At 41.0% G+C, this 25,000-nt stretch overlaps 1 protein-coding gene across 2 annotated transcripts in view; it reads left to right on the top strand.

Moving 5' to 3' along the window:
• sema4bb (sema domain, immunoglobulin domain (Ig), transmembrane domain (TM) and short cytoplasmic domain, (semaphorin) 4Bb) overlaps nt 1–25,000 on the top strand; it is a 54,235-nt gene that overhangs the window by 3,304 nt on the left and 25,931 nt on the right. The window contains exons 1-2 of one of the 2 annotated variants that reach the window (XM_069690514.1): nt 6,185–6,346; nt 20,586–21,055. In XM_069690514.1, coding sequence (XP_069546615.1) covers nt 20,935–21,055 — 121 coding nt within the window. In that variant the 5' untranslated portion in view covers nt 6,185–6,346; nt 20,586–20,934. Of the gene's footprint in view, nt 1–6,184; nt 6,347–20,585; nt 21,056–25,000 lie in introns of those variants that run through there. The other variant, XM_069690515.1, reaches the window with a different exon arrangement.

Below are 25,000 nucleotides of genomic sequence, written 5' to 3'. Positions count from 1 at the left end.
TGAGCAAACACACACGCCAACATCTTCATTTAAATCTGCCCTGGCCATCGCTGACATCCCTTCCCTTAAGCTCCCTGGGGCAAAACAAACCACATTAAGGTGCATTAATCTCATGACACTCTATAGAAGTCATATTAACGCCACATGCCGGCCCTTCCCCCGAAGCTGTCGGACAGCTGATATTGCTTCATATTCATTAGGAAAGATGAAGAGGTGTCCGAACAGTTCAGTTGGCTCCAGTATGTTCATTATGGCGTCAAGACTTCGAGGTCTATTTCACAATCTTTGCCACATGTTGGACCCTCTTTATCTGTCTTTTTGTGTGTCTTTCTTTGTTTGCGTGTGTGTTTTTTCTGTAACTTTGCTGTTTACTGACCCGGAGAGCAATGCTGTAAAGGTAATCCATAGATGGATCCGCAGATATTTCTGTGACATATTTCCAATTCATCTTCAGATTCATTCTAGTTTTTCTTTTGTGAAGTTTTATTGTGAACCCAGAAGAACAAACAGAAGAAATCTAACGCACTGCATAGCCATGAAGGTAAAATCAAAGCTGTTCACTGGTAGCTTCAATAATCTCAGTTTCAGCTCCGACTGTATTCTGTGTTGATCTGTATTGACAAGTGAGCCGGTAAACCTCAATGCTTTAATTATTTAGGGAAACTAAAAACCTTCAGGAACTCACTCTGAGATGATGGAACGTGTAATGAATGAAAGCAAGAGCCAATTAAAGCTGATGAGATGATTTGCATCTCTTTAATTATTTTCCTTGTCACCATAAACACAAGCGTACTTCTGACATGTGTGTGCATGAGAGGGAGAGAAAGACAAAGCTGTGAGGAAGCAGGGATGGATGGAAGTCATAAAAAAAAAAACAGTGGAAGCCACCTCCCTTGTCTTTGATATGGGCGCTAGCAGCCATCTGCGATAACTGAGTGATTTCCACTCTCTCTCTGTGATGTTGTTTGGCCACATTGGCTGTTACCAACAACCTACATGGACAGTGCCTTATCTCTGAGAGGATAAATTCACCGACATTACAAACACCTGGCATAAGCCCCTGCATTCCTCTACCGGTATCTGGCCATGTGAATAGTTTTGCTTTGATGTGTCCAGATTTGGGGACATTTGTTGCTGATATTTCTGCCTTGAGGTCAGTACAATGGGAATGAATTGAATTTGATTTGTAAGACTCACAGCTTTGAAAAATGACAAAGCATCGTGCTTTTCACTACAACCCACAACTCACAGCATCTGTGTTGAGAAATTGTATCGGGACTATTACTTTGGAGGAGAGTAGGTCTAATGAAAACTGAAGTTTGTGGATTTTCCAGAGCAATCGGGTCATTGTTTCTCTGGTATGTTTTAGTCATGGAAGTGCCTCTACAGGGCTGGCGATGTTGGGCTGTCAGTCTGCCAGACCAACACTACAGGCCAGACTAAATATCTCTACTACTAGTAGATGGATTACCATGAAATTTGTACTAAACATCTTAGTAATATAAAAAATACCGACATACTTTATTATTATTTTTAGCTGTGAGCTTCTCCTCCTTTGTGAAAATTTGTACACTCAGAAATCAATTTTTTTTTTTTTTTCATATACTCCATTTTTCGTTTGTGGACACACTACATACACTAAAAAAAACCACACAATTCAGGACTTTTATGGATGGATTTGGGATAGGATGTTTCCGCTACTTAGCAAGTGTTAGCATAGTAAAATGCTAAAAATAAGATGGTAAACATTAAAGGTGCTTAATAACAACACAAGCTGTTGAATTGTCTTTTGTAAATATGTTTTCTTTCTGTTGCTGTTTGTACAAAAAACAAATGTCTCCCATGTCCAGTGAAATGAGAAAATATTATTTGATTTCAGTAATTTAAATTAGATTATTCTTTAAACTGTATCACGGTCCAAAAGTTCACTGTCAAAGTTGTGTAGCCATAAGACAAACATCAAAAGCTACAACATTTCATTTTAGCTATTTTGATGTGTAATGTATGATTTTTTTTTGGGCAAATTTTGTCAATTTATGTATACAGACAGATAAGCTGTTTCACTTGAACCAAACAGGAAAACAAAACCAGGTCAAACCCCAGTGTGGCTGGGCTCTGTATGAAATGCCAGAGGGCTTTCAATTTGAAATGATGGCTTTTAATTTGAAACGGTCAAAGGAAGTCCCGGCATTCGTCCAAACCAACGGTGTAACTTATCACTCACTCAGTGACAGACATTGACATTTTACGTTTGTGTTTGTGGTGATAGTTTGTTACGTAAGTAAACATCACTGACAAACAAATGTTCTTCTCGTCTGGTTTCAGAAACATGCAAAATATAATTTATAGGAATTTTATATAAACATAATTTAAGGAATCAAAACAGCTAGTCTCAGACTTGACGGGCTGACTGTGTCTGATATATGACCAACTTGTCAAAACAACCCATCTCAGGATCATTTATGGAGGAAGCAAATTAGAAACTTTAGGATCTATGTGCTGCCTCAGTTGAACAGTCATGAATCATCAGTGTGAAGAGAGGAGGCCTCTTGCGTGTGCGGAGAGAGATTAAGTGAAACGTGGGGGACGTTTTTGGGTCTGTCAGAGCTCGACAAGGTGAGGCCACGGAGATGAGTCAGAGCGGTCCACTGTGCAGGACGCACCTGCAGTGGACCGCTCTGACTTAACGTTGCAGCCTGCAGGGGCGAGCACACCTCGTACTCACACCGATGTCATCATTCAGTTAGCGCCAGCTCGCTCCACTGTGAGATGCTACTTAGGCACAGCAGTGCAATGTGTACGATTTCTTGCAGTCTTGCAATATCACTTTGTACGTTAAGCGTCAGTAGTGAGTGACGGTGGCGTCCGCTCGGCTCTGAGTCTAGCTCCACTGAGGCTTAGCAGTTAGGTTGATATTTTTCTGTATTCCTGCCCTGCCGTAAGTTAATACTTGAATTGTTTTCTAACTAATGATTGTAAAGTTTCCAGTTATGGACCTGACTGACTGGTTGAATCTATAATTTATGTTATAGCTTGCTTATCTCCTTTTTATTTTTTTTATTTTTTAGCTCCAGCATAATATAGACATGGGAGATAAACTCATCCATCTGACCACTGAGACGTAGCTCTGTATTTTTTTTTTTTTTTTACCTCAAACTGTTATGAAAACACATTAGACATTTTAAGTAAAACCCCTTTTTAGCGTCTTCATGGATAAAGCTGTCACAGATCAGACCTTTTTTAAAGAGTTCAGCCTGTCAAAGATAATCCAATCCAGATTTGACCGATCCAAGTACAGTGGTTTTAGATTTGACAACAGCAGGTCCGGTATCATTAATACCAATCTGACTCTGAGTAAGAAAGTTACACTGCTGGTCGGCTAAATGCCACAGCTTTCAAATTAAAATCACACATTTAAAATTGAAAGCTCCTATAGTAGCAATAAAACAGCCAACAGGAAAGATGCCATTTGGAATGTTTTTCTGTTCAGTTTGAGTTTATTAGCTGCATTAAAGAGCCGTTACTTGCCAAGAGTCGTCTCCAGTAGTGGAAAACAATATGATGTTTACTCTGGTTTCCAGTGACTCACTGTCCCCTGTTGAGGCGTGGGGTTAGCTAATTAGCATGCTAATTCAGCAGACATCTGTGTAGCACAATATTCAAATGTCTTTGACATAGTGTCGAAACCATTATTGCTTCACTTTCTGTGGATCATTTTTTTTTATTGATTTTTGAATGTTTTAAACTAAGAATATAACAGAAACAGTAACTGTGCTAGCCATGTTCAGCATCTTAGCATGCAGATGTTCATACAGCTGATTGAAATGTCCTTTTACGTTTTTAGTTTATACTTAAGTCATAAATCAAAGGCATTAGAACACATTTTGACCTGATTGCGGAGTGACAGGAAAATTGTGAGAATCGTCAGTGTCGTGAGGATTCTTTCTCTGGGCACCTCAAAACGCTTATTTTTAAAAACAAAATCATTGAATTTTCTTGCCTGTGCACGAAACACTGATCAATACGAATGACAAACGATTTGAGGCTGTAAATCAAAGAGGAGAAACTGTTGATCTCATTGACATAAGCTGGGCTCTACTGCGAGCTGCTACGACTTAGGGCTTTTGTTGGGTGAGTAAATCCAGAGAATATAGGCGGCTATCCAAATCTGATGTTGTCTGTCATATACTTAACCCCAATAAAAGCTCCACAGGGGGGCATGCCCTTAATATGAATGGTTGCTGTGTGCTCCCTGTGTTCAAGTTCACGTGCCATAACAATGAGATTATTTGAGCGCAGCAGATTGAGGGTGATGTGGTCAACAATTAAGCTTTTGTCAAAGTCATGAGGAATTTTTTTCAAAGTATAAAAATGCCCCAAATAAACTTCAGCATGTCTCACCCAAAGCTGCAGTATCTCCAGTTTGAGGGTGCCAACATCTGAGGACTCCTTATGTTGTTCTCCTTTTGTCAGTGGGTGGTAGAGGCTAATTAACATCTATAAGTTTTAACCTATTTTTCTTAGAGAACTTAGTCATAGTTTGATTTTTGATTTTTTTTTTTTGCCATAAATTACTGCTGAGTGGAGATAATAAAGAAAAGTTCTGCCTGTTTTTAGAGGAATTCGTACTGCTGAGTTGTCTATCCGCCCCCTGCTGTTTCAAGCCTGACTTGGTAAGTGGGACTACTCTCAGAAGTAATCCTTATTTGTAGTTGAGGGACTACTTGGGTCTCGGCAGATAAGGAATAGCAACTTTGATTTGGGGTATTTCTATCAAAGTACATACAATAGAGAGAGATATGCATGCAGTCGAAGCAGAAGAAAAACAGGGACAGAAAGCCAGAAAAAAAAACGGCGCCTTTGTCATAAATGTAACCCCCACCTGTCAAAGAGTTTTCCATTGTGGGGTGGGAGACATTGGCCTTTGCTTTATCTGAGGCACAGGCACACAAAACCAGTCAGAGTGTGACAGCATTTCCAGAATAAAGCGTCAGGACTCTGTCATACCGAGCTATCAGCATGCAGCCTGCAGCACTCAGTGCCTGGCTTGGTTACTGTCATCAAATTTCTTTGTGTTAACAGTCAAAATATCTGACAAATTGTCACATTACCACATGTTACTGAGAGCAAGGAGTTGGAGACTAATCATGTTATTTTCTCCCCTGCGGGTGAGAATAGTGGTTTTGTGTTATGCTTGAGCTTGATTTGTATCCCCCCGTGTTAGGAAAGATAATTTGGATTGGACATCCAGAGCAGAGCAGAGGGGACAGCCTGGCTGAACTCTTTAAGGAAAACTAGATGACTGGTGCCCACAGCTCTTTTTTTTACTCTTTTCTAGGGGTAAAAAGAGATTACATGAATGGCTGGGTCTGGTTGTGCTCAGGTCTTTGCCTTTGTACATAATCCCCTGTAATTCTCTTTGTGGTGGACACTCTCGCTTGTCATTCATTGTTTGATGGCTGCAGGGGAGCCCCGAGAAGAGAGTGCAAGACGGACACTGACACCCAACCCAACAAAGCAGGGAAACTTTTGCTCCACGAAGACATCTGTCACCTCAGAATCTGAGAGAAGCAAAATATGAGTCTCTCCTTTTCTCTGAGATCTTATTCTGCAGGATGCATTTGATGTATACTTGTTGTTGTTGTTGTTGGGGGGGGGGGGGGGGGGGGGGGGGGGGGGGGGGGGGGGGGGGGGGGGGGGGGGGGGTAGCAGAATGTTTTTCAGAGATCGGCCTCTTAAAATGCACAGCTCGGTTCATCATACGCATCGATGACTCGCGGAACTTTCTATGTATATATTTATTGTTGTGGAAAACAATTTTCTGTATTTTAAGCTATCTTGATTAGTTCATAAACAAAATTTACACACTCCCCTTCAGTTCTAATAGGTCACTCAAAAATGATTACAAAATGGACAGAATTAATTTAACAAAAATTTCATTTTCACAATAAATTTTAAATTATACCATTTCTGTCTTACAAAAGGGGGAAACTGGACATATGACCTGTAACTTTGTGATATTTTCTCTCTTTGGTTAACAAGAGGTGATTGTAAAGAGTGCTGCAGGCTCTGAGTGGTTGCAGGCAGGCAGCGTGTGCTGTGGGTGGAGCCAAAGTTTGGAGGCTTGAAAGAGACCAGCGTCTCGTTTGTATCGGAGGAGGCTCGTCTTCATGCGCACGGAGGATGGACTTTACCTCACGGACACGCTAATGGACTCCTTAACTCACAAGCTCCAGCGCATTTTGCGGATTTAGATGTTGTTTCGATCCGTTTTTCCGACAGTTTTTCCCCGACAACTGAAGACCTCAGCTGTGACCGAGTGGTTTTGCGCAGCTACTCGTGGATGGTAAAGTCTTTTTGTGCTTCGGTCTGCTTTGGTTTCCATGTTAACAGCTTTATAGCGAACACGGATAAAACGCACATAAACGTATTTTTAATTTATTATTTGGTTTTTATTATAGTAATATTATTTCCCGGGCCTCTTTATACCGGCATAAATGTACATTTTAAGTATTTAGCCGGGGCAATTTATTCTAAGAGGAGATCTTTAAAGCGCAAATGCTGGTTTTCTGTAAAATTGCTCAGGTTGGTGATGCTTTATCTTAATACAGTCCCTGAAAATCTGACTTTGATTCCATTCCTACATGGTTTGTGGTCTTGTTCACCTCAGAGCTGCCATTTCTGTCACAGATGTGCTTGATGGGACTCATGAAGGGTGTCAAGCACACATTGCCTGATTTGCACCCTCAACAAAATGTATAACTTATACATGAGAATAAAACTAGTTATGTTGTAGCTGTAGCTTCCAGTATCTATTGTATATAGGTGGGGAGATAACAGCATGGACTTGCTGTCTGCCCGTGTGGGTAAACAGCTGTTATTTGCATCTAGTCCAAAGAAACAGCAAACCAGACACTGTTCTGAAGATCTCTGCTTTATTTCACCAAACTTAAAGAAACATTGGAGAGTTTGCTGCTGCTAAGTGCTAATTAATCTTATGTTTCTGTTAACTCCACGGCTAGCCTTTTGGATTTGAGTCTATCCAACTTTACACTTTAATGATAATTTACTTGATTTCTCTCATGCTCTTCCAAAGAGCTGCCTCCTCTTATCTCTGCAGCCGTGTTGCAGAATGTGTTGACCTCCCATATCGCTCCACATTTCTATGAAACAAACACAGTTTGACGCTGGATGGAACATCCTCCTTTACTCTGTGTTTGGATTACTTATAAAGTCTGGATTTCATCCTGAATTGCTGGACCTAATCTGGTTGGTTATGATGCAGTTGAGAGCAGAAGACATTTAATTTTTCATATTGTGCTGATATACTTTGTTGGAATCAGACTGTAAATGACCGGTGGAGCAGACTTCCCGTCGGACCTCTGCTGTTCCTCTTCTCTGTTTACCGCTGTGTGATACTATATCGGTAACACTGATAGTCTCCGACTCTCTTACTGTAAACGAAACTGAAGAAACTTTTTCTCTAGAAGCACGTGCAAAAGCATCATATGGCATTCTTCACGCCATCCTCCCTCTCTCTCCTTCTTTCTCTCACTCTGCAGAGCACATGCACTTATACACACACACACACACACACACACACACACACACACACACACACACACACACACACACACACACACACACACACACACACACACACACATTCAAACACAAAACAAACACGTAGTCTCCACCCAACACTCCACCCACTGTAACAACTTCAGAGGAATGGTCAGCATGTGGAGAGGTTTTGGTAAAGAGCTGGAGGGGAAGTAGAAACCGGGGAGGGGAGACACTGCTGCTTTTAACCCCCAGAAGGTTTGTGATATTCCATACGCTGTCCAGAGGGACTGGAATCACTCTGGGCTTTCTGATGGGAACTTGCATTTTCAGACTCCCTGTGCACCCTCCCATAAAGTGCTGAGATGTGGGAAAACGGTCATTTTTGCTGGGCTGAAGCCAGACGGCACCCAGGGACGGGGCAGACATGAGGCCAGCCACGCTGCCTTTTCATCAGCTCAGCTGAGATTGTGCAGAAGACCTCAAAAAAAGGTTTGTTGCCTGTCCCCAATAGTTTGACACTGTGTGTAAAACTCCTGTGCAGATTTTGTTTTCTCTGCGTTTTCGCCGCAGCTAAAACATTTGGCAGCGAACGCGCCTCAGTTTGAGGAATCTGCGAGAATTCTTTTGAGTGTTAATGCTACCTTAAACTGTGAAAACTCGCACTTTGCCTTCACACGTTGTCCAAAGACTTTAATGGTTTACATTTGCTTTCACTAAAACTTGGCTGTAGCCCTGCATGCTAACTGTCTCTGCTGTGTCCTCGCATAGCTTTTGTCTGCCAGTTGCAAGACCATTCATATTCAGTTTGACCTGCAGGTCCTGTCAAAAGGCCGGCCAGGCCCTGCAGGGGTTTTGATGTTGGCGCTGAATGCAAGTGATGTTCCTCTGAGGCTGTCCTGATGAGCCTGAAATTCTTCTACAAATGGGAGTTTCTACGGTTTCCTTTGTCTTGTCACTCTGGCGATACTTTCACAAATAGATCTCTTTTTGATAGTAAAAGTGTGTGTTCCACTTACATTTCACTCATGCCTGGTAATATCTGTTCACGCAGGATCTTATTATGTCCATGCACTGCCGTACACAGAATTACACTCCTGCAAGTAGTTTTCTATCTGATTTTCTTCATAGCATGTTTTAATTTTAATGAATGTGGTTTCTGCAATGTTTATACTGAAGATTCAATGTGACTGTGTGGTTGTTGTGATGTAATCTTTAGGCCTCCTGAGGTCATTATAGTCCTGTAATATTTCTGTTGTAATCCTATATTTGTGTTCATCCTTTCACAATAAAACCGACAGCAGTGACAGACCCATGTTAAAGAGAGCTGGGTAACACATTTTGACCCACTCTGGTTTTTGGTGAAGGAAGGTTTATATCACTCTGCTGCGTCGGTCTGACGACTTCCAAGTTCATCAGACTTGCCCTCTGCAGTGACCCGTAGGAGGGCCTAACTGAGGTGGATGGAAATATATTATGTAACATGTTCTTCTCCAGAGAGAAATTAGCCTCTACTTCGTTTTCCCTCTCTTCTTTTGAAAGAAATATAGAGGAAAAAGATAAACTGTGACTTTGTAATGGAAAACAGACTAGTTATGTGCCTGGAATGTTTTTCCTTGAGAATCTGCTGATAACCATATGTTGTATTGCATTTGGGGGTGATATGAATTCAGTTATTGTGTTTTTATTTTGCCTAAAGATCGACCTGAGGTTGAGTATTTACATGGGAAATTACTAAATAGACCCATATTATTCCGCTATAAAAACAAAGGACTTGTATTCCTACATATGGCAGGAGGGGGACATTATCAAGCAATTAAAGAGAGAGAGTGCAGCAGTGGATAAGCAACCCATTTATTGCAGGGAAATACTCTTTATTTATTCTCCTCTGCCTCTGTGCCTCTTTATTTATTCTCCTCTGCCTCTGTTCCAATACAATTTGTAAACCAGGTCTTGGTTCCATCTGTGGATTCTGTTTCCCCTTCGTTTTCCTGTTTGTTGGGTATCAAGTCAATTTACAAGGTGTTATATAAAGCTCCATTCATGTATTGATATAAGTTTTCTTTAGTATGGAAAATCTCTTATGTTAGGGACAGTATAAAAATAATAAGTGAAGGGTGGCGAAAGGAGGGCATGTATTGTCTTCTTTTTTTCCTCTCTTGGATGAAGAAAGGGTAGTTGGACTTTTCTGGGAGAGCAGCAGAGGAGGTATATATATATATATATATATATATATATATATATATATATATATATATATATATATATATACTATATGCTACAAATTTCCCTTTTGAATAAAAAAAAAAAAAAAAAGAACCCACACATATCAAAACAGCTGTACACGAGCATACGTGGGTGACACCGTTTAAAGTCCTGCCAATGGAGTCACACCACTGCACTGATCAACAGGTGATGGTTACACTCCAAGACATGCAGCAATGCTACAACAAAGGCAGTAAAGAACAAACAAGTAAACATGCATGTGAACAATGTTTGATTTATATTATTTCAAATATAAACCGTTCAAAATTGTACATATTTTAAATTTGCGTGAATAAGTCTATATTTATAAACAAAAAGCAGTCTGTCAATCTTGATACAACAGAAGTGCTGGATTTCGCACCACTCTCATGTTTGACAAACATTTTTCACTTTCCAATTTTCCTTAAATGTGAGCGGGCTTTGTTGTCATTACATATGATGTTTAAATTTAGGTTCACAGTCAAAAAGGTTATACCAAACTACTGTTAAGTGTTTTTTGACATGTTGGAAGTTTTCCACCGTTTAAAGAAATTTAAAAAAAAAAAAATTTGGAATGAGCTTCTTTTTTTAAAATTTATTTACTCTCCAGACAAATCATTTTTGTACGGTCCCTTAGTTAAAAAAAAAAAATAGGCTGAGTTTGTCTTCTCTTGCAGCAACTTCATAAATCAATTAATCGTAATGTTGGCGGTCTTTTTAATCATTTGTAATTATATCGTAAAGTAACGGTTATGGAAAAAAATCATTATGCTTCCATTCCCTATCTGTCCCATGTATCAGCTATTATCAGCTGGACTGTTGCCAGCAGGGACCGCACTGTTGACTTATTTCTTCTTTTATTGGCGGCGACCGCTCGCAAAGACAAAGACGGAGCCCATACCTGACAGTAAACAAAGCAGAAGTGCTTCAGCTGTTCCTTTTGAAGTTGACATGTTTACCGAGAGTAAACGGCCAACTGCCTTGAAGTGGCAAACCTGACAAATGACTCAGACACAGTGTCATGTTTCCACCGGGGATGAGTAATGTGAACAGTTTTGTAGTCGAGGCTTGTGGCTACGATCATCGAAAGTCGTACCTGAACACGCTGACGCGACTGCAGTTCGGGTCTGACAAGGTGAAGTGTGGGCCAGAAACAGAATACAGTCATCTGATACGCCTTTAAAATCCTATTGGCCTGCTTGTCAAATCATGTAAAGAAATGAGTGCTCACATCGGTTTAACTACAGGGATTAATCGTGTGCGCGCACACACACACACACACACACACACACACACACACACACACACACACACACACACACACACACACACACACACACACACACACACAGGCATGCGCGCGCAAACTCGAGGTGCAAGTCATGAGATGAATGGCTTACTATAGACAGCCAAGCCTGTGGGTTTGATGGTGTAATTAGCAGATGAACTGTGATGCTAACACAGCATGGTCCAGACCTCACAAAGGCCTCTATTGTGTGATTACATGACTGAAAATCTTCGCCTCTCCTTTGTCACGCCACAGAGTTTGTTCACAGTCTTGACTGACATCATCACCAACCCTGCAGATGAATGAGATGTTCTCCTTGTGTTGTGGCCGTTTGCCGCAACAGCATTTCTTATATCTGGGCTAGAAAGTCACACGGAAACAGGAATGGCAGGGATATAAATGAAATGCGATTTTTTTTTCTTTTTTTTTCGCACTGCTAACTTCTTTGGACAATCATTAAATTCAGTTCTGTCGAGCTGTACAACCCATAGCAAGGAAGTGTGTGTGAACATTTAAATTCCTTTCTCTCCTTGTCTGATGTTCCCACCCAAGGCAAAATGTTGAGCTCTTATCGTGAGGATTTCCTGATTGGTCAGTGCACTTCATTAGTCTAAATAGGTCATCAGGTTAAAAGTGTATGGAGAGCTTTTCAGCCCAGAAGCACATAAACAAAAGGAGATTAATGTAATCTATTTTCCAGTGAGTTTGTAGTCCAATAGCAATTATTTTTTCAGCGCAGTCAAGTTATTTCTTCATGAGTGGCTTTTACATCTCCAAAGGTTTCCATAGTTTCTGTAACAGCGCTGTGTCGAGAGGGAAATTATGTCTCCTATCACGCTGCGTTCTGACTGATGCGCAGCTCATTATTGACGCTTTGCAAGTTTTTCAAGAACCGATCTCCCACCGTTCCCCGTCAGGCTTGAATAATTTCAGGCAAGGGCAAGTCTGTATCAGAGAGAATAAGGTGACCCTAGCGCTCCTTTAAGCACTTATCTCCTCTGCCAGTTCTGCTTCACTCACTCGTTTGAAATGATAATTGCTACTTCCTGCATGGCAAAGCTGAGCAGTATGTACACTAATGTAAAAGGTAGTTTAATTATTCCTCAGAGCCTATTGGAGCTGCGGATCACACTGAAAGTGGTGTCACATCTCGCTCTTTGCTCTTCATTTCAGCACAGTGTGGGTATGGCGCGGTGGGATGAACGTCACAGAGATACAGTCCCGTGCCCCCTAACCTTAAAGACACTGCAGAGGGATGTAGAATCACTTGGGTCGCCTCTGCATTTTAATGAATGCCTTTGACTTGGAGACACAGATGTGACGGGATCATGGAAACGGCACACGTACCATAGTTAAACAATTAACAGATCTGTCTGGTAGCTCAGGGTCATGCCAACCCAATTAGGGCATACTCAATGAGTATCCTGCTACCTGATTAACATATGAGAAGGAGGTTTGATGCAAAGATGTGGATCAGCCAGTGAGAGCGTTTATATCCACTCTTAATGGACACTAAAGTGGATTTCATGTTGCACTGCAAGTTTTTGTTGTGGTGCTCTAAAAGCTCATCTTTGATATGTGTTTACATTCAGTTTGGTCGTATAAGCGCTCCTTTCTCTTTAGCAAAAAACCCAAATTGGTTTTCAAGTTTTATTATTTGAAATTATTATTATTGCGTGTTTGAATGCACCAAATTGCCAGTCATCAACACAAAGACAATTCTGTGAATAATTGATAGTACGTGCAGGAGGAAGTCATCTTCATATCAGTCTGGGATCACACGTGAATAAATAATGGAGTATTTAATTTGAATTCTGTTCTTAGAGACTTTCACATTAATGTCTGATGACACATCCTGTTGTATCCACGAAATAATGCCCAAAAAAACCAAGATAGGAAAAGGCACTGGACTATAACACGTGATATAATGCTGGTATTTAACCACATAAAATATTTTGTTTATGCATCAAAATACACAGTCTGAAATCTATCAAACAGTAAAAGGTTAGAATTCTTGCAGCTTATCAGCCACTTGCAGCCACTGAGAGAAACACATTACCCTAAAGGAAATGGAGAGGTATATGTTGAATCAATGACTACCGATTAACAGTCGGATCTGCTTTTTTGTGCCGTTTGTACAAATTTGTTTCTTTCAGAAGACGTTTGCCTTCAGGCGTCGGGATCCTGAACCCAGAGTTTGCAGCTGTTCCATATTACAGACCTAAAAGTTGGAGCGTGCATAAAGGTTTTTTTTTTTTTAAATTTTATCCTGGGTTAGAATCTCTCTGCTGTGTGCCGACAGAGGCCTCGGTTAGTTTCGGAGCCAAGAGAAAATCATGTTACCTGCAGGGTAGAAGTGATATTGGAGAGACAATAGAAGAACATTTTTCTATTTTTTTTTTTTATTTGTATTTTTTTTTTTTACTTCCAATTGTAACTGAGGCTAAAAAGTGAAAGCAGAAAGCAAATCTCTTGTGTTCAGAAAGTCAATGCCCTATTTATCCCGTACTTTTATACTTTTTACTCTTTTAAATATTTACAATTTAATCAGTATTTCATTTCCTGCTCTTCAGGAATTTCCTTTTTAAGAAGCAATAACAAAACTAATCTTGATCTTTTTTTTCCAGGTTTTCAATTGTGTTCTGCATGTTATGAGTTATGAGGCGGCTGTCCATATTAAAAACCTACTCAAAGGCTCCTGTAAGAGGATATCCTGAAGATTTGTCTCTGATAAACGTTTTAGCTAAGAAAGTGACGAGCCATGTCAGCACCACTGTAAATGCATTCAACACTTAAACCATATCTTGGTAACGTTTAGTAAGACTTCCTGTTTTCAAAATTCCACAGACCTGCTAGCAGCTTGGTTGAATGTTTTCACAGTTTGACGAGACGTCATTAGACCAACATGGTGATTGTGGGACTCGTCTCCTGACCTGTTTTGAATTCAGGTCACGTCATGTATTTATGTCATGGTGGATGAAGCACAATCTCTACACGCCAGGCTGTGCTGTAGTTTGCAATATTGTGATGTCATTACAGTCATCTACTCCTCATCATTTGTCTTTATCACCGAGCGCCCTCATCCAGACATGCTGATTCATGCTTTGACGCTGTGTAAACTCACCGAGTCACTGTGATGATGAATTTGCTATGAGCTCCGCCAGCTTAGAAAACAATTGGTGCTGTCTCGACTGCTGCACGGGGTGCTTACAGTTTATTTTTAACCCAGTCGTGATTTATTTAGCAGTCTGCTTTCTTGGTGCTGGGAGCAGCCTGCTCGGCCGAAACCTTCCTCTTCACTCCCTCCTGTCCCAGTCCCAGGTGGACCGGGTAAAAGTTAATGTGGTGCCTGATGTTCCCACCAAACATAGTGCTGCATGAAAACAACACTAGTTCACCTTCTACCCTTGACTGAAGAATATACTGAAGATTCATAAGGTTTAAAGTTAGCTGACAGTGCTGTTTTTTTGTTCTGTATTATCTATTTTAGTTATTTATCAGGAGGACTACACTGTCTTTAAGATTAGTGGTAAAGAAAACTTTGCCTGCACATAAGCAAGAAAATATGTGGTTACAGAAGCTACATCTTTCTTCTCTCTTTCTCATCTCTGTCCTGTTAAGGTGTAAAAGTTTAAGATAGTCTTGTATCGATAGATTTCCACACAGAACAGTGGTTGCCAGATTTCACGCTTCGTTTCTGCTGTTTTTCCGGTTTGATGTTTGATTTGGTTGTACAGTGGACAGCCTTCCTTGTCAGTTTGTGGCAGGTTATCATGTACCAGAAGAAGAGAAAACACAGTTTTGTTTTTAATGTTTTGAATGCTAACCTTTTCCATTGGTAGCACCTGGTTTTTGGGAGAGTCGGAGGATACTTGGTCAACAGCGACACGGATCCATCAATTGTGTGTGGTTGTTTCAGCCAGCTCTGTCTTTGAAACACAATCCACACACTATAAACAATTTCAACCTAAATGTCACTTCAACCTGGCAACCTGTAACCTGGTTTAAACAGAAACCTGTAATGACTAATAATGTGCAATATGTGAATAATGGATTTGCACAGAGTAATATGCAATGAGTAACTCCTTACATTTTTCACATGATTTGGCCAGTCCTCCTTTTAGTATATTTTGCTAGTGACTCCTCGTTAATTAAGTAAAGGAGCTCTTAATTTGAAACGAGTGAATGGACGGGGAGCTAATTAGGGATAAATTAATGATAAAAGACAGTGCTTTTACAATAAGTTAACAAATGTCTCACAGTTAACCACTGAATGGCTAACCATTGATTTTGGGGAAAATTGGCCCTCCCCCCACATCCCCTGTGTGATTTGCACAGCCCACTCAGTGAAGCAGGCTGCTGCAATTGTGAGTTATAATGACAGACACAGCAAGGAGTCTCTGCCTTGTCAGTCACCTGCAGGGGTCTTTTCTGCCCAACATAATGACTCCATAAATCTTACTGAATAGTCATCTGAATCCAAGGGGCCATGTTGTTTTTTAGGGTCGAACACAAAAAAGAAAATTTTTACTTTCACATCATTGCAAGAAAAGAACATTTATTCGACCCAATTCATTCGAACCACGGGCTTTGTGTCTTTTTTGGGAGCAGTTACCGATTGGATACAGTCTCTCAAAGTCACCCTTAAATCTGGCAAAAACTGAGACCCAGTTTCAGATTTGATTGCAACGCCACAATTAAATTGCTTTCATAGTTCTCTTTCATTTAGATGCACTCATGATACAGCTAATGGATTGGACCATGGCCTAATCTAGCCTCATGTCAAACTCTGTGATAGTACTCTCATCACAGGGTCCTGCCTGGCTGCTGATTATCTCCATAAGTGCCTCAGCCTGTGCCAAAGCCTAAATGTGAGACGAGTCACTTTGCAGTGATGAGTTATTGGGAGCTGGTAGTCAAGCACAAAGCCTGGTCCTTTTACACAAAAACTGACCAAATGGTTAGCATTCACGCTGCTCCCCTGTCCAGTGAACTCACCATGACCTGGCCGAGTGTGTCGCACAATGTGTCTGTCATTTCCTTTCTCCCTCTGAACAGATGCAGGTATTAATAGGGAGCCTCGAGGGAGGTTGCGAAGGTTAATGAATCTCTAGCTTTAAGCAATATGGCACCAGATTCACCCTTCACAGATACAAGGAGCAGCAGACCCTCGCCTAGATGAACAGATGGGTCCTGTGGCATTGAGCATAGCTGGTCGCTTGTACTGTAACAGCTCCGGTTGAATAGAGCTCTAATCCTATAAATCCTATAATTGTTGCCTCTAATAAGATCACTTTCTTTGGTTGAGTACTTGCTGTCAAATATGATTTAATGCTTATTAATATTAAGTCCTTTTTTTCTTCTTCAGAACCATGCACCATTGTTCTTTAGAATGGATTAGGACACGACATGATTAATTTGACTAAAATGCATGTATGTGTGATGTGGTGTTTAAGTGGAAAAAGTACGTCAAAGAAAACAGGAACAGTGCAGCATGAGTGCAGTATTACATCAGTGTACTTGCCCTTCATGCCCTTGCTAAGCCTGAACAGATCTGCCTCAGGCGTGCAGAGCATCCATCCAGTCTTCGTCAGGTGCTGGCCCCAGTTATATGGACATTTATGAGTCCTCCGGTGTTTTGGATTCCCCAGATGTCTTCTGTTTCCCAGTCAGCTGCATGGGCTTCTTCATATTGACACAAAGTGTTGTTTTACTGATCAGACGCAGACAAGGAAATGGACTCCCAAGTCTTGCATGTGAGACAGAAATGAGTGTTTATTACTTTCTTTTTCAGTTTTTGGAAGTCATATAAAAAAACAAAACAAAAAAACAACAACTCTGAAATCTGCTGATCTCATTTGGTTTATAGTCAGTGCATACCTGGTACTAGCTTCAGATCGTATTTCATCATCATGATACAATTCGTTTGGCAACTTTCATAGGCTGCAATTTGGACCGCATCAATTAGAACTTAATCTCTGTTAAGTTGTGCATCGCTCATCGCCATACTGGTCAGAAAAGTAGTTTTTGTTCTCTTTTGGGCAGTCAGAGGTCAGTCCAAAAGTGTTGAGATACTTCTTTATGCATTACTGTTCTACAGAATTAGCCAAAAAGCTTCCTAATTTATCAGTGAGGCAGGAAATCCTGTTAACAGCACCCCTCTCTTTGCATTCAAATTTAAAAAGACCTCTGGAGTTACATAAGGATGAGCCCTGGGAACATGTGCGCTGGATGTGCTGCCATGCTTCTTTTCCCAGCAAGCGTAAGAGGGGTCCTCCAGAGGAGGAGGGAAATGTTACAGGATCGTGGGTGGATGTCTCAGCCTCCAGTGACTCAGGTAGCTTCAGTGGAGCAGCAAGAAGCAAAGCGGGCTTGGTCGTGAAGTGAAGAGCGACACAGACGTATTGGTTCAGTGCTCGAGACCCCGGGGACGGACAGACACCCGGCTGTGACAGGGAGATACAGAAGCAGTATGAAAGTCTTTCCACACCAATACGGCTGCATTAAAAAAAAAAAAAAAAAACTTTCACAGAGCGTTTTAGCACTGTTTCCCAATTTATCTCTGTCCATATTAACACACCTGAAACTGCATATCACATGACCCTTCACATTCGCTGGGTATGCCAACCAAAGCGGGCGATACAAGATTTTTGGTGACTCATCGGCTTCTGTAAACTGCAGCGTTGGTCACCAAATACGGTGCAACGCAGAGCTGATAACATTACTGGACAGAAGAATTGTTGCAAATTACCTGGATAATCTCTTCCCTCCTGTGCATGTCGGCAGTGGCATCTTTATAAACTGCAGAATTTAACTGCTCAACAGCTGCTATTGTAGACAACAAGGTCAACAATGCCTGTAATTTGTTTTCCATGTTGAATTAATCACTTGTAGTCAAAGCTAGTGTTTGTTTTCTTCTAGAAAAATGTCACATGGTAGTGGTGTGACAAATTAATGAAGGACACGTCATGACAAATACGACCTCAACAGGAAGCAAACTTGAGTGTCTGCGTTACCATTTTCAAAAGCCTCCGTTTCCACACATTGTCTAAAACACAACCGCTTAGTTTTTCAAACTAAAGCGAGTTCAGCAGCATTTTCAGAAGTCTAAGAGGCACAGGAGTAGCGTGAATGATAGCTGTGGATGTGGTAAAAGTTATGCATTTAAAAGAAATGGACATATTGTTGTGGGTATAGCACAGATGAGGTTGTAAATCTGTTTATTCCACATTCTTTTAATCAGAACAATGGTTCTCCTCAGCAGGCCTCTGTCTCATCACACAGTCACTGCCCCAACTCTCCTCCTGGACTGTTGTTGGATTTATTAGCTATCGTAAATATTTGAATGAGGTCTTTTAGGAGTTGTTGCACTGACGCAAGAGATGCCATGTGCTCTCCAGTGTTTACTTTCTAAACGTTGCCACCTACATGGGGGCTCCGGGGAAGACATCCAGTACTGTCGGGCAATAAGGAACAGTCAATTGTGTTTTAACACAGGAACAGCCTTTATTGTGTTCAGTGAAATGAAGTGAGGTGTGTGTGTGTGTGTGTGTGTGTGTGTGTGTGTGTGTGTGTGTGTGTGTGTGTGTGTGTGTGTGTGTGTGTGTGTGTGTGTGTGTGTGTGTGTGTGTGTGTGTTTTATCAGGCTGTTGGTAGAATCACGAGAATCAAGCAGCAATTTTTGCTCCTCTGGTTTAGGTTTAAAGCCAGATGTTTTCCCTGCAGCTATTTGGTGTGGGCATTGTATTTTAGTTACGGTATCCAGGGATGTCGGTCAGGCTGACACTGTAGCCCAGACTTAAAATATGTCAACAAATATTGGGTAGATAGCCAGGAAATGTATTACAGCCATTCATGCCCCTATCAGGGTGTAATAACTTCAGTGACCCCCTGATCTAGCACCATTAATAAGTCAATATTTTAACTTTGCCAAATTGTTTCTCACAAAATGTCAGCAGAACAAATGACATCAGCCTCAGCTGGTCTTTGTGTTTAGTGTTAATACGTATTTTCTAGCATGCTAACATGCTACACATGATAAAATGGTCAACATGGTAAAACATACGTTACTACATTTTAACACTATCATTGTGTGCATGTTGGCATGTTAATATTAGCGTTTAATACAATGCTAAGTGCGGCATCAGAGAGCCACTAGCGTGGCTGTTGTGAAGCAGTTGTCATTGATATGTTTACAATGATGGATCGACGTGTTATGTAAAAAGTGTTACTATTTGTAAGAAATCCTTCATAGTGTTACAGCGTGTTTCCGTATGGTTTTGTTTACAACTTTACTGTTTGGTTTGACTCTCGCTTTTTTTTTGTCATAACAGGCAGCTTTTTTCCACTGCTTTAATAACCCAACTGTACACTGTCTGTTTGCCATTTGATGCTGACCGGACAAAGTTAGGTGACCAAAAACCAAAATACAAGAATAGGGAATATGTCCAGGTGCCCTTAAACATGAATCCAAACGCTCACGTATCTTCTGATCAGCTGGAAGTTCACCAGGTCAACTTAAAGGATCAGTGTTGAGTTTGTATTTTGTTTCTGTTGCCTTCAAATTCCCCAAAATCATTTATTGCAGGTTTTACAACTATGAAGACAAGTTTCCAACTTAATTATTGTGTTGTTAAAAAAACGACATTTTATCTCCTGTGTTTGTTTTGCAAAGAGGAGCGAAACAGATGGGAATTGCACCTATTTCAAGTGCTCTCCAAGAAAACTGACACCCTGCTAAATAAGAAATATAAGCATATGGCTACACTTTATGTGCACACTCACACCGAGGCCAATAAAAGTCAGAGAGCTGGTCTGTTCATTGCACCTCTTTGAGACAAATTACAGTTTTCTTTGGAATTGCTCATCTTTCATTTATTTCCCCACAAAGCCACAAAAATTAGAGCCAAGCTCTGAAGTTATCTTCTTGTGGATCTCTCACCAATTGTTGATGCCAGCATAATTAAATTCATGGATTTAAAAAAAAAAAAAAATCCAGCAGGCATTTTATCTTGTGGAGAAACTTTGTGGGCTCCAGTGCAAGCAGCAAATTGGACATTCACTTAGACTTGAAAGTTTGTGAAACCCTTCAGGCCACCACATGATGAGTGTGTTCATGTCAGCCGGCTGGTGGTCTGGATTATTTGTTTAGTTGAGTTTTTCTTCGGCTGTGTGGTGAAAAAGTAAGCAGTAAAATCACAAGTAGTCGTTGCTGTGTGCTACAGTTCAATATTAAAGTCTCAGGATGGCGAGATGAGGCGGTTCACTTTTGGGTGATGCCACTGTTGCTGTCAAAACTGATAAACACCTCTCTCAAATCTCTGCAGTGTTTCCACACCATCCCCCAGAATGATCCTCAGCCAAGTGCATCAGTCTCTGTGCCTTTGGAGTTGGTAGTTTTTACGTCAGAAGTTGGATATGGATTTGTTTTTTTTTTACCGTGTTCTTGGATCAGACATAAAGAAACCATTTCTCTCTCTTCTCCCCACAGATCCAAAATGACTTGTACTAAATGGCCACTGGTTGGAGCTTAGCGCTGATCCATCGAAGAGCACTATGAGTAGATGAAAACAAGCAGCCTTTAATCCGGAAAGGATTCCTCCTCTCTGTGCTAAGAGTCTACTAACCGTGTGTAAGGACCACTGGGAGTACAAGAATCAAGTCAAGGACACATTCACCCCCCGTCCCCCGTCCCCCGTCCCCCGTCCCCCTCCGCCTGCAGGAAGATGGGAGTGAGAAAATAAAGCTCTGTGGAGTCAAGAGGAGCTTAATGAATTCCAAGGAATCTTAAAACAAACTGTGTGCATTTGTGTATGTCTGCATAAGAGAATCAGGCAACCATGTGGACATTAGCTGCGACTGTCCACCGTCTTCTGGCTGCTGCGCTGCTATTGGCTAGCTGCGTCCAATCAGCGATTGCCACCGAGGAGGATGTCACACCACGCATCAGTTTCCCCTACAGTAAGTAAAAATAATTGTCACACTTTCGTTCAGTCATGATAATTGTGAGAATTCAAAGAAAAGTGGAATGACAGCAATGCTCTTGTTTTTCATAACATGATGGACGGTTTAAACAGAAATGTATTGTCATCACTTAGCAACGTTGCTAGGCGTGGCAAGTTTGTCGTGCTTTGGATTTGGAATTGAATTGAAAAGAATTGCAAATGTTCTCATCATAAAAAAATGTTTTTCTCGTGATGTTTTGTTTAGTTTTAAAAATTAGAACAATAAAGCGTAAATATAACATCTGTCTTGTCCAAGTATGAAAATTAAGCAGATAAAACTTTTATTATCATAATTATTATTTAATTCTGGGACTAATTAGGTCGACACTGCAGGAAAGAGCACGACCTCTTTATTTCCTTAAGTTTACCAGGGACGTGCAGCTTCAGCCTTTGTCTTTTATTTTAATCATGTGGATTAAGTTCATATTTTGGGTATTTTTAACGGAAATAGTATTCGCTGGGAACTATTTGACTATTATTCAAAGAGACCCTCTCTCAACCTGTAAACTCTGCTGTGAATGCACAGCTGCGGTAGACTTAGGATATGCTAGCTTTACCTGGCAGGGTTTGCATTGCACCTCCCATTTAAATTCATTTTTGTAACTTTCCACACCGAACTTTTGGATGGTTTTAATTATCTTTGCATGTTTTAGCTGCATCTAATCTCACAGCACCACAAAGAGTTCTATTTCTCCTCCTTTTGCTGTTTAACGACAGTTTGCAAACAGCTTTTATGAGCTTTACTGACACCTTCTGGTGATGGTAACACATTACTACCAGGTGACTTGGGAAAAATATACTGGCCTGTAGATATTAAGTGATGTGCGAGATCAGACACCCTGACAGGCATAGCAAAGGTAATGACTGGAGGCGGGGCTTAACAAATTCCACACAAAGTACTATCATCTAGATCGGTGGTGCACAAACACAGCTGCAACAAGTGTGCAGTGAAGCAGTCTTTGCTGGAGAGTCTTCACACAGACATGACAGACCACAAGTGCCCGCATGCCCAGATGCACACATGCCAACTTAAAGACACCAACACTACTAACACCATTGCTCATAAATACATGCAATTATAAGTTTTGCTCCCTGCGGGTCTTTTTTTTTTTTTTTTTTTTAGATTAGATGCCACTGCAAAGAAATTACTGTCTGTGTTGTTGTTTTTTCCCCCCCTAAGCCTTGACAGAAGGACACGGGGGGGAAATGTGTGGTGTAACAACGTGGCGCCTCAGATTGAAGAACAAATGAAGTGCAATAATTGGGGGCCTCAGCTGTTTTCTGGCACATAAAGTCCATACCTTTTAGCCTCTTCTTGATAATATGCAGCTCAGTGCCAAAATTTATCTCTCAAATATAAGTTTACTGTTTGTCCTGGTGAATCCCCTGATTGAATGGAAGACCTTTTTGCACCTGACTTCATCATTATATGCAATTACTCTGCACACACTGGAGCAGTACTCATTAAAATAACTGTGGATTAATCTTTGTAATTTAAAAACGTGGCACTGTTTCCTAGTATTTGCTCAACTGACAGCCTTTTGGTAATTGATTGATGCATTATGGGAGACTATGACAAATGAGGTAGCTGTTTGGATGTGGCTCTCATGGGAAATTGGCTGCTTCTCAGGAGAGCCTCTGTAAGCAGCCACTTTTCAACATCCTGTGTTGCAGCTGTTGAAAAGATCAGGTCTACAAAACCAACAAGTTGCTTCTCAAAATCAGCTCCCTGCTTCCTACAATGTATTTCTGTCCTCATCCAAGCAAATATGCTGATCCAGCAGGAACTAAAGTACAGGCTTACATGGATGCAGCAGGATGTTTCGGCTCCTGTAAACACTACCTGCCTGAATCTGAAGCGCCGCCCCCTGAAAACATATTCTGATTCTTGTTTTCTTCTCTTCATCCAATTTAGCCAGGCGTCATCCTTTCTTCACATGCGCCGCCCTCAAATTAGCATCACTCACAACCAGGAACAACCTTTCACATGCTTCAGCCATTTAACTTATTTCTAAGAGCTAAATGGTTTAAATTAGGCCAAGGCTGGTTCCCAGCAAGTGAGTGTTTTGCAAACCACTGACGTTTCTGTTCTCCCTCCACTTTGCTTTAGCCCACTTAGCATTCATAATCTAAATTTCATGTATTTTGACACGAGCGGTTAGTGATGGAGGTTGTCAACTGGGGAACATAAGTGCTTTCATCAGATAATATAGTGTAGAAAATCTTATTTCAGTGTCATTGCCACTGATTATATCCTATTCAATGAGCTTTGCTTAAACAAGGTCTGCAGCATCACTGACATGCCAAACGTTTCGTATACAAACTGGCCTTGGTTCACCGTGCACCATTGATTTAAAAGATGTAAAGCAGGTCACCTCTTTAAACCTCCATTTTATATTTTATTGCTTGTAAGAAAAGCACGACCCGGTTATTTTCTTGAGAGAAGACCCTTGCCCTTTTCCTGGAAAGGCGTCCCTTTTCTTTTTGTTCTTCCTCCCTCTCCTCTCGCTCCTTCCTTCTCCCCTAATGAGCGGGCTAATCTCCCATGTATAGTGAGTGGAGTTTTTTGTGGTTGCTGCAGTGGGAGAGCTTGTCTGTTTTTCATTATGGCTCTTGTGCAGAGAGGCAGCACAAAGGATCACGGGACTTGAAGCAGTAAGCTTCGGTTCGGCTTGTATCACTGCTAGTTATCGGAAACTTCTCAGGCAGGATGTTGCTGTCTTTCACCAGAGATGCACTGAGAACGGGGGTTATTTGTGTACCTTATTTTGTGTTCACTTAGAACAAGGAGGAGAAATTCAAATTGGTTAATCTGGTTCCTCTTAAAGCAATAGTTTGACATTTTAAGAAACGTGCTTAATATTTGTCTTGCTGAGAGTTAGATGAGATAAGTGATTCAGGGATAGTACATTTGTTGGCGAGAACCAGAACCGGTACAACAGCTGAGATGTGAAGCTTCATGTCTAATAGTTTAAATAACCTTGTAAATATATCCAGATATACAGTACAGAGTGGAAGCAGTTTCACATTTGTACATCAAAGAAGAGACGACTATTGGCCTTGGTGAAGGTCTGCGCTCTCCATCTGCCCTTTTACTTAGATTTTTGTTTTGTCTTTTAACTTCTTGTTGCTGGTGAAAATAAAGATGATTAAGAAGTTGCAGCCCTGATCAAATCAAACAGCTTCTTGTTGTCCTCCACACCTCCAATTGCTGATATGTGAATATTGTTTAAATTTTGTATATAAACTATGAAAGGAACATTTAGGACTATATGTTAATATTTATATAGCTTCACAGTCATGTAACACTTCAGTTATTTCCTGCTTTTGCTGTACTAATGCAGAGTGCATAGTGACTTGGGAAGAGTGAGGTTGTAAAACAAAGGCTACACAAGGCCGATCTGAAACCCGTAGCATCCAGAGACTGTGTTATACAGCACATCACATAGACACCTTGATAGATGGAAAACGGCAACTGACAAAGGAAAACAGATCACATCTGTCTTAATACTTTCACACAGGCTGCTAGCAGAGAAGCAAATGAAAATGCCCCTTTAACCCGAGCTTCAGAGCACGCTGTGTATGCTCAGTGTACACAGTGTCCTTTCTTGTTTACGTTCGGTTTATGTTCGGCGAATATTGTGCGCTTTCTCTCATGCATGCTAATCCACTGACCTTGGCAGTGTGTGTGGATTGCAGTTCAGAAACAGAGGAGGGGCAACAAGAGGGGAGGGGGGCCGAGGGGGTCGGACCAAATACTCCTGAGGTTTTAGACATGCTCCGATGCCCACCTAAAACCCAGCAAGGACACGCCCACTGATCCTGAAAGAAAAGCAGACTGTGGCTTCCAGCAGAGGTGGCACTCACAAGTGCCTGCATATAAAACCATAACAGCCCCAAC

The sequence above is a fragment of the Brachyistius frenatus genome, unplaced genomic scaffold (genome assembly GCF_029030835.1).
Source record: "Brachyistius frenatus isolate BFR_SWC_R1_liver_20210118 unplaced genomic scaffold, ASM2903083v1 Contig_9, whole genome shotgun sequence".
In the NCBI taxonomy this organism is placed as follows: Eukaryota; Metazoa; Chordata; class Actinopteri; family Embiotocidae; genus Brachyistius; species Brachyistius frenatus.
This window is presented reverse-complemented; position numbering and strand designations above follow the sequence as displayed.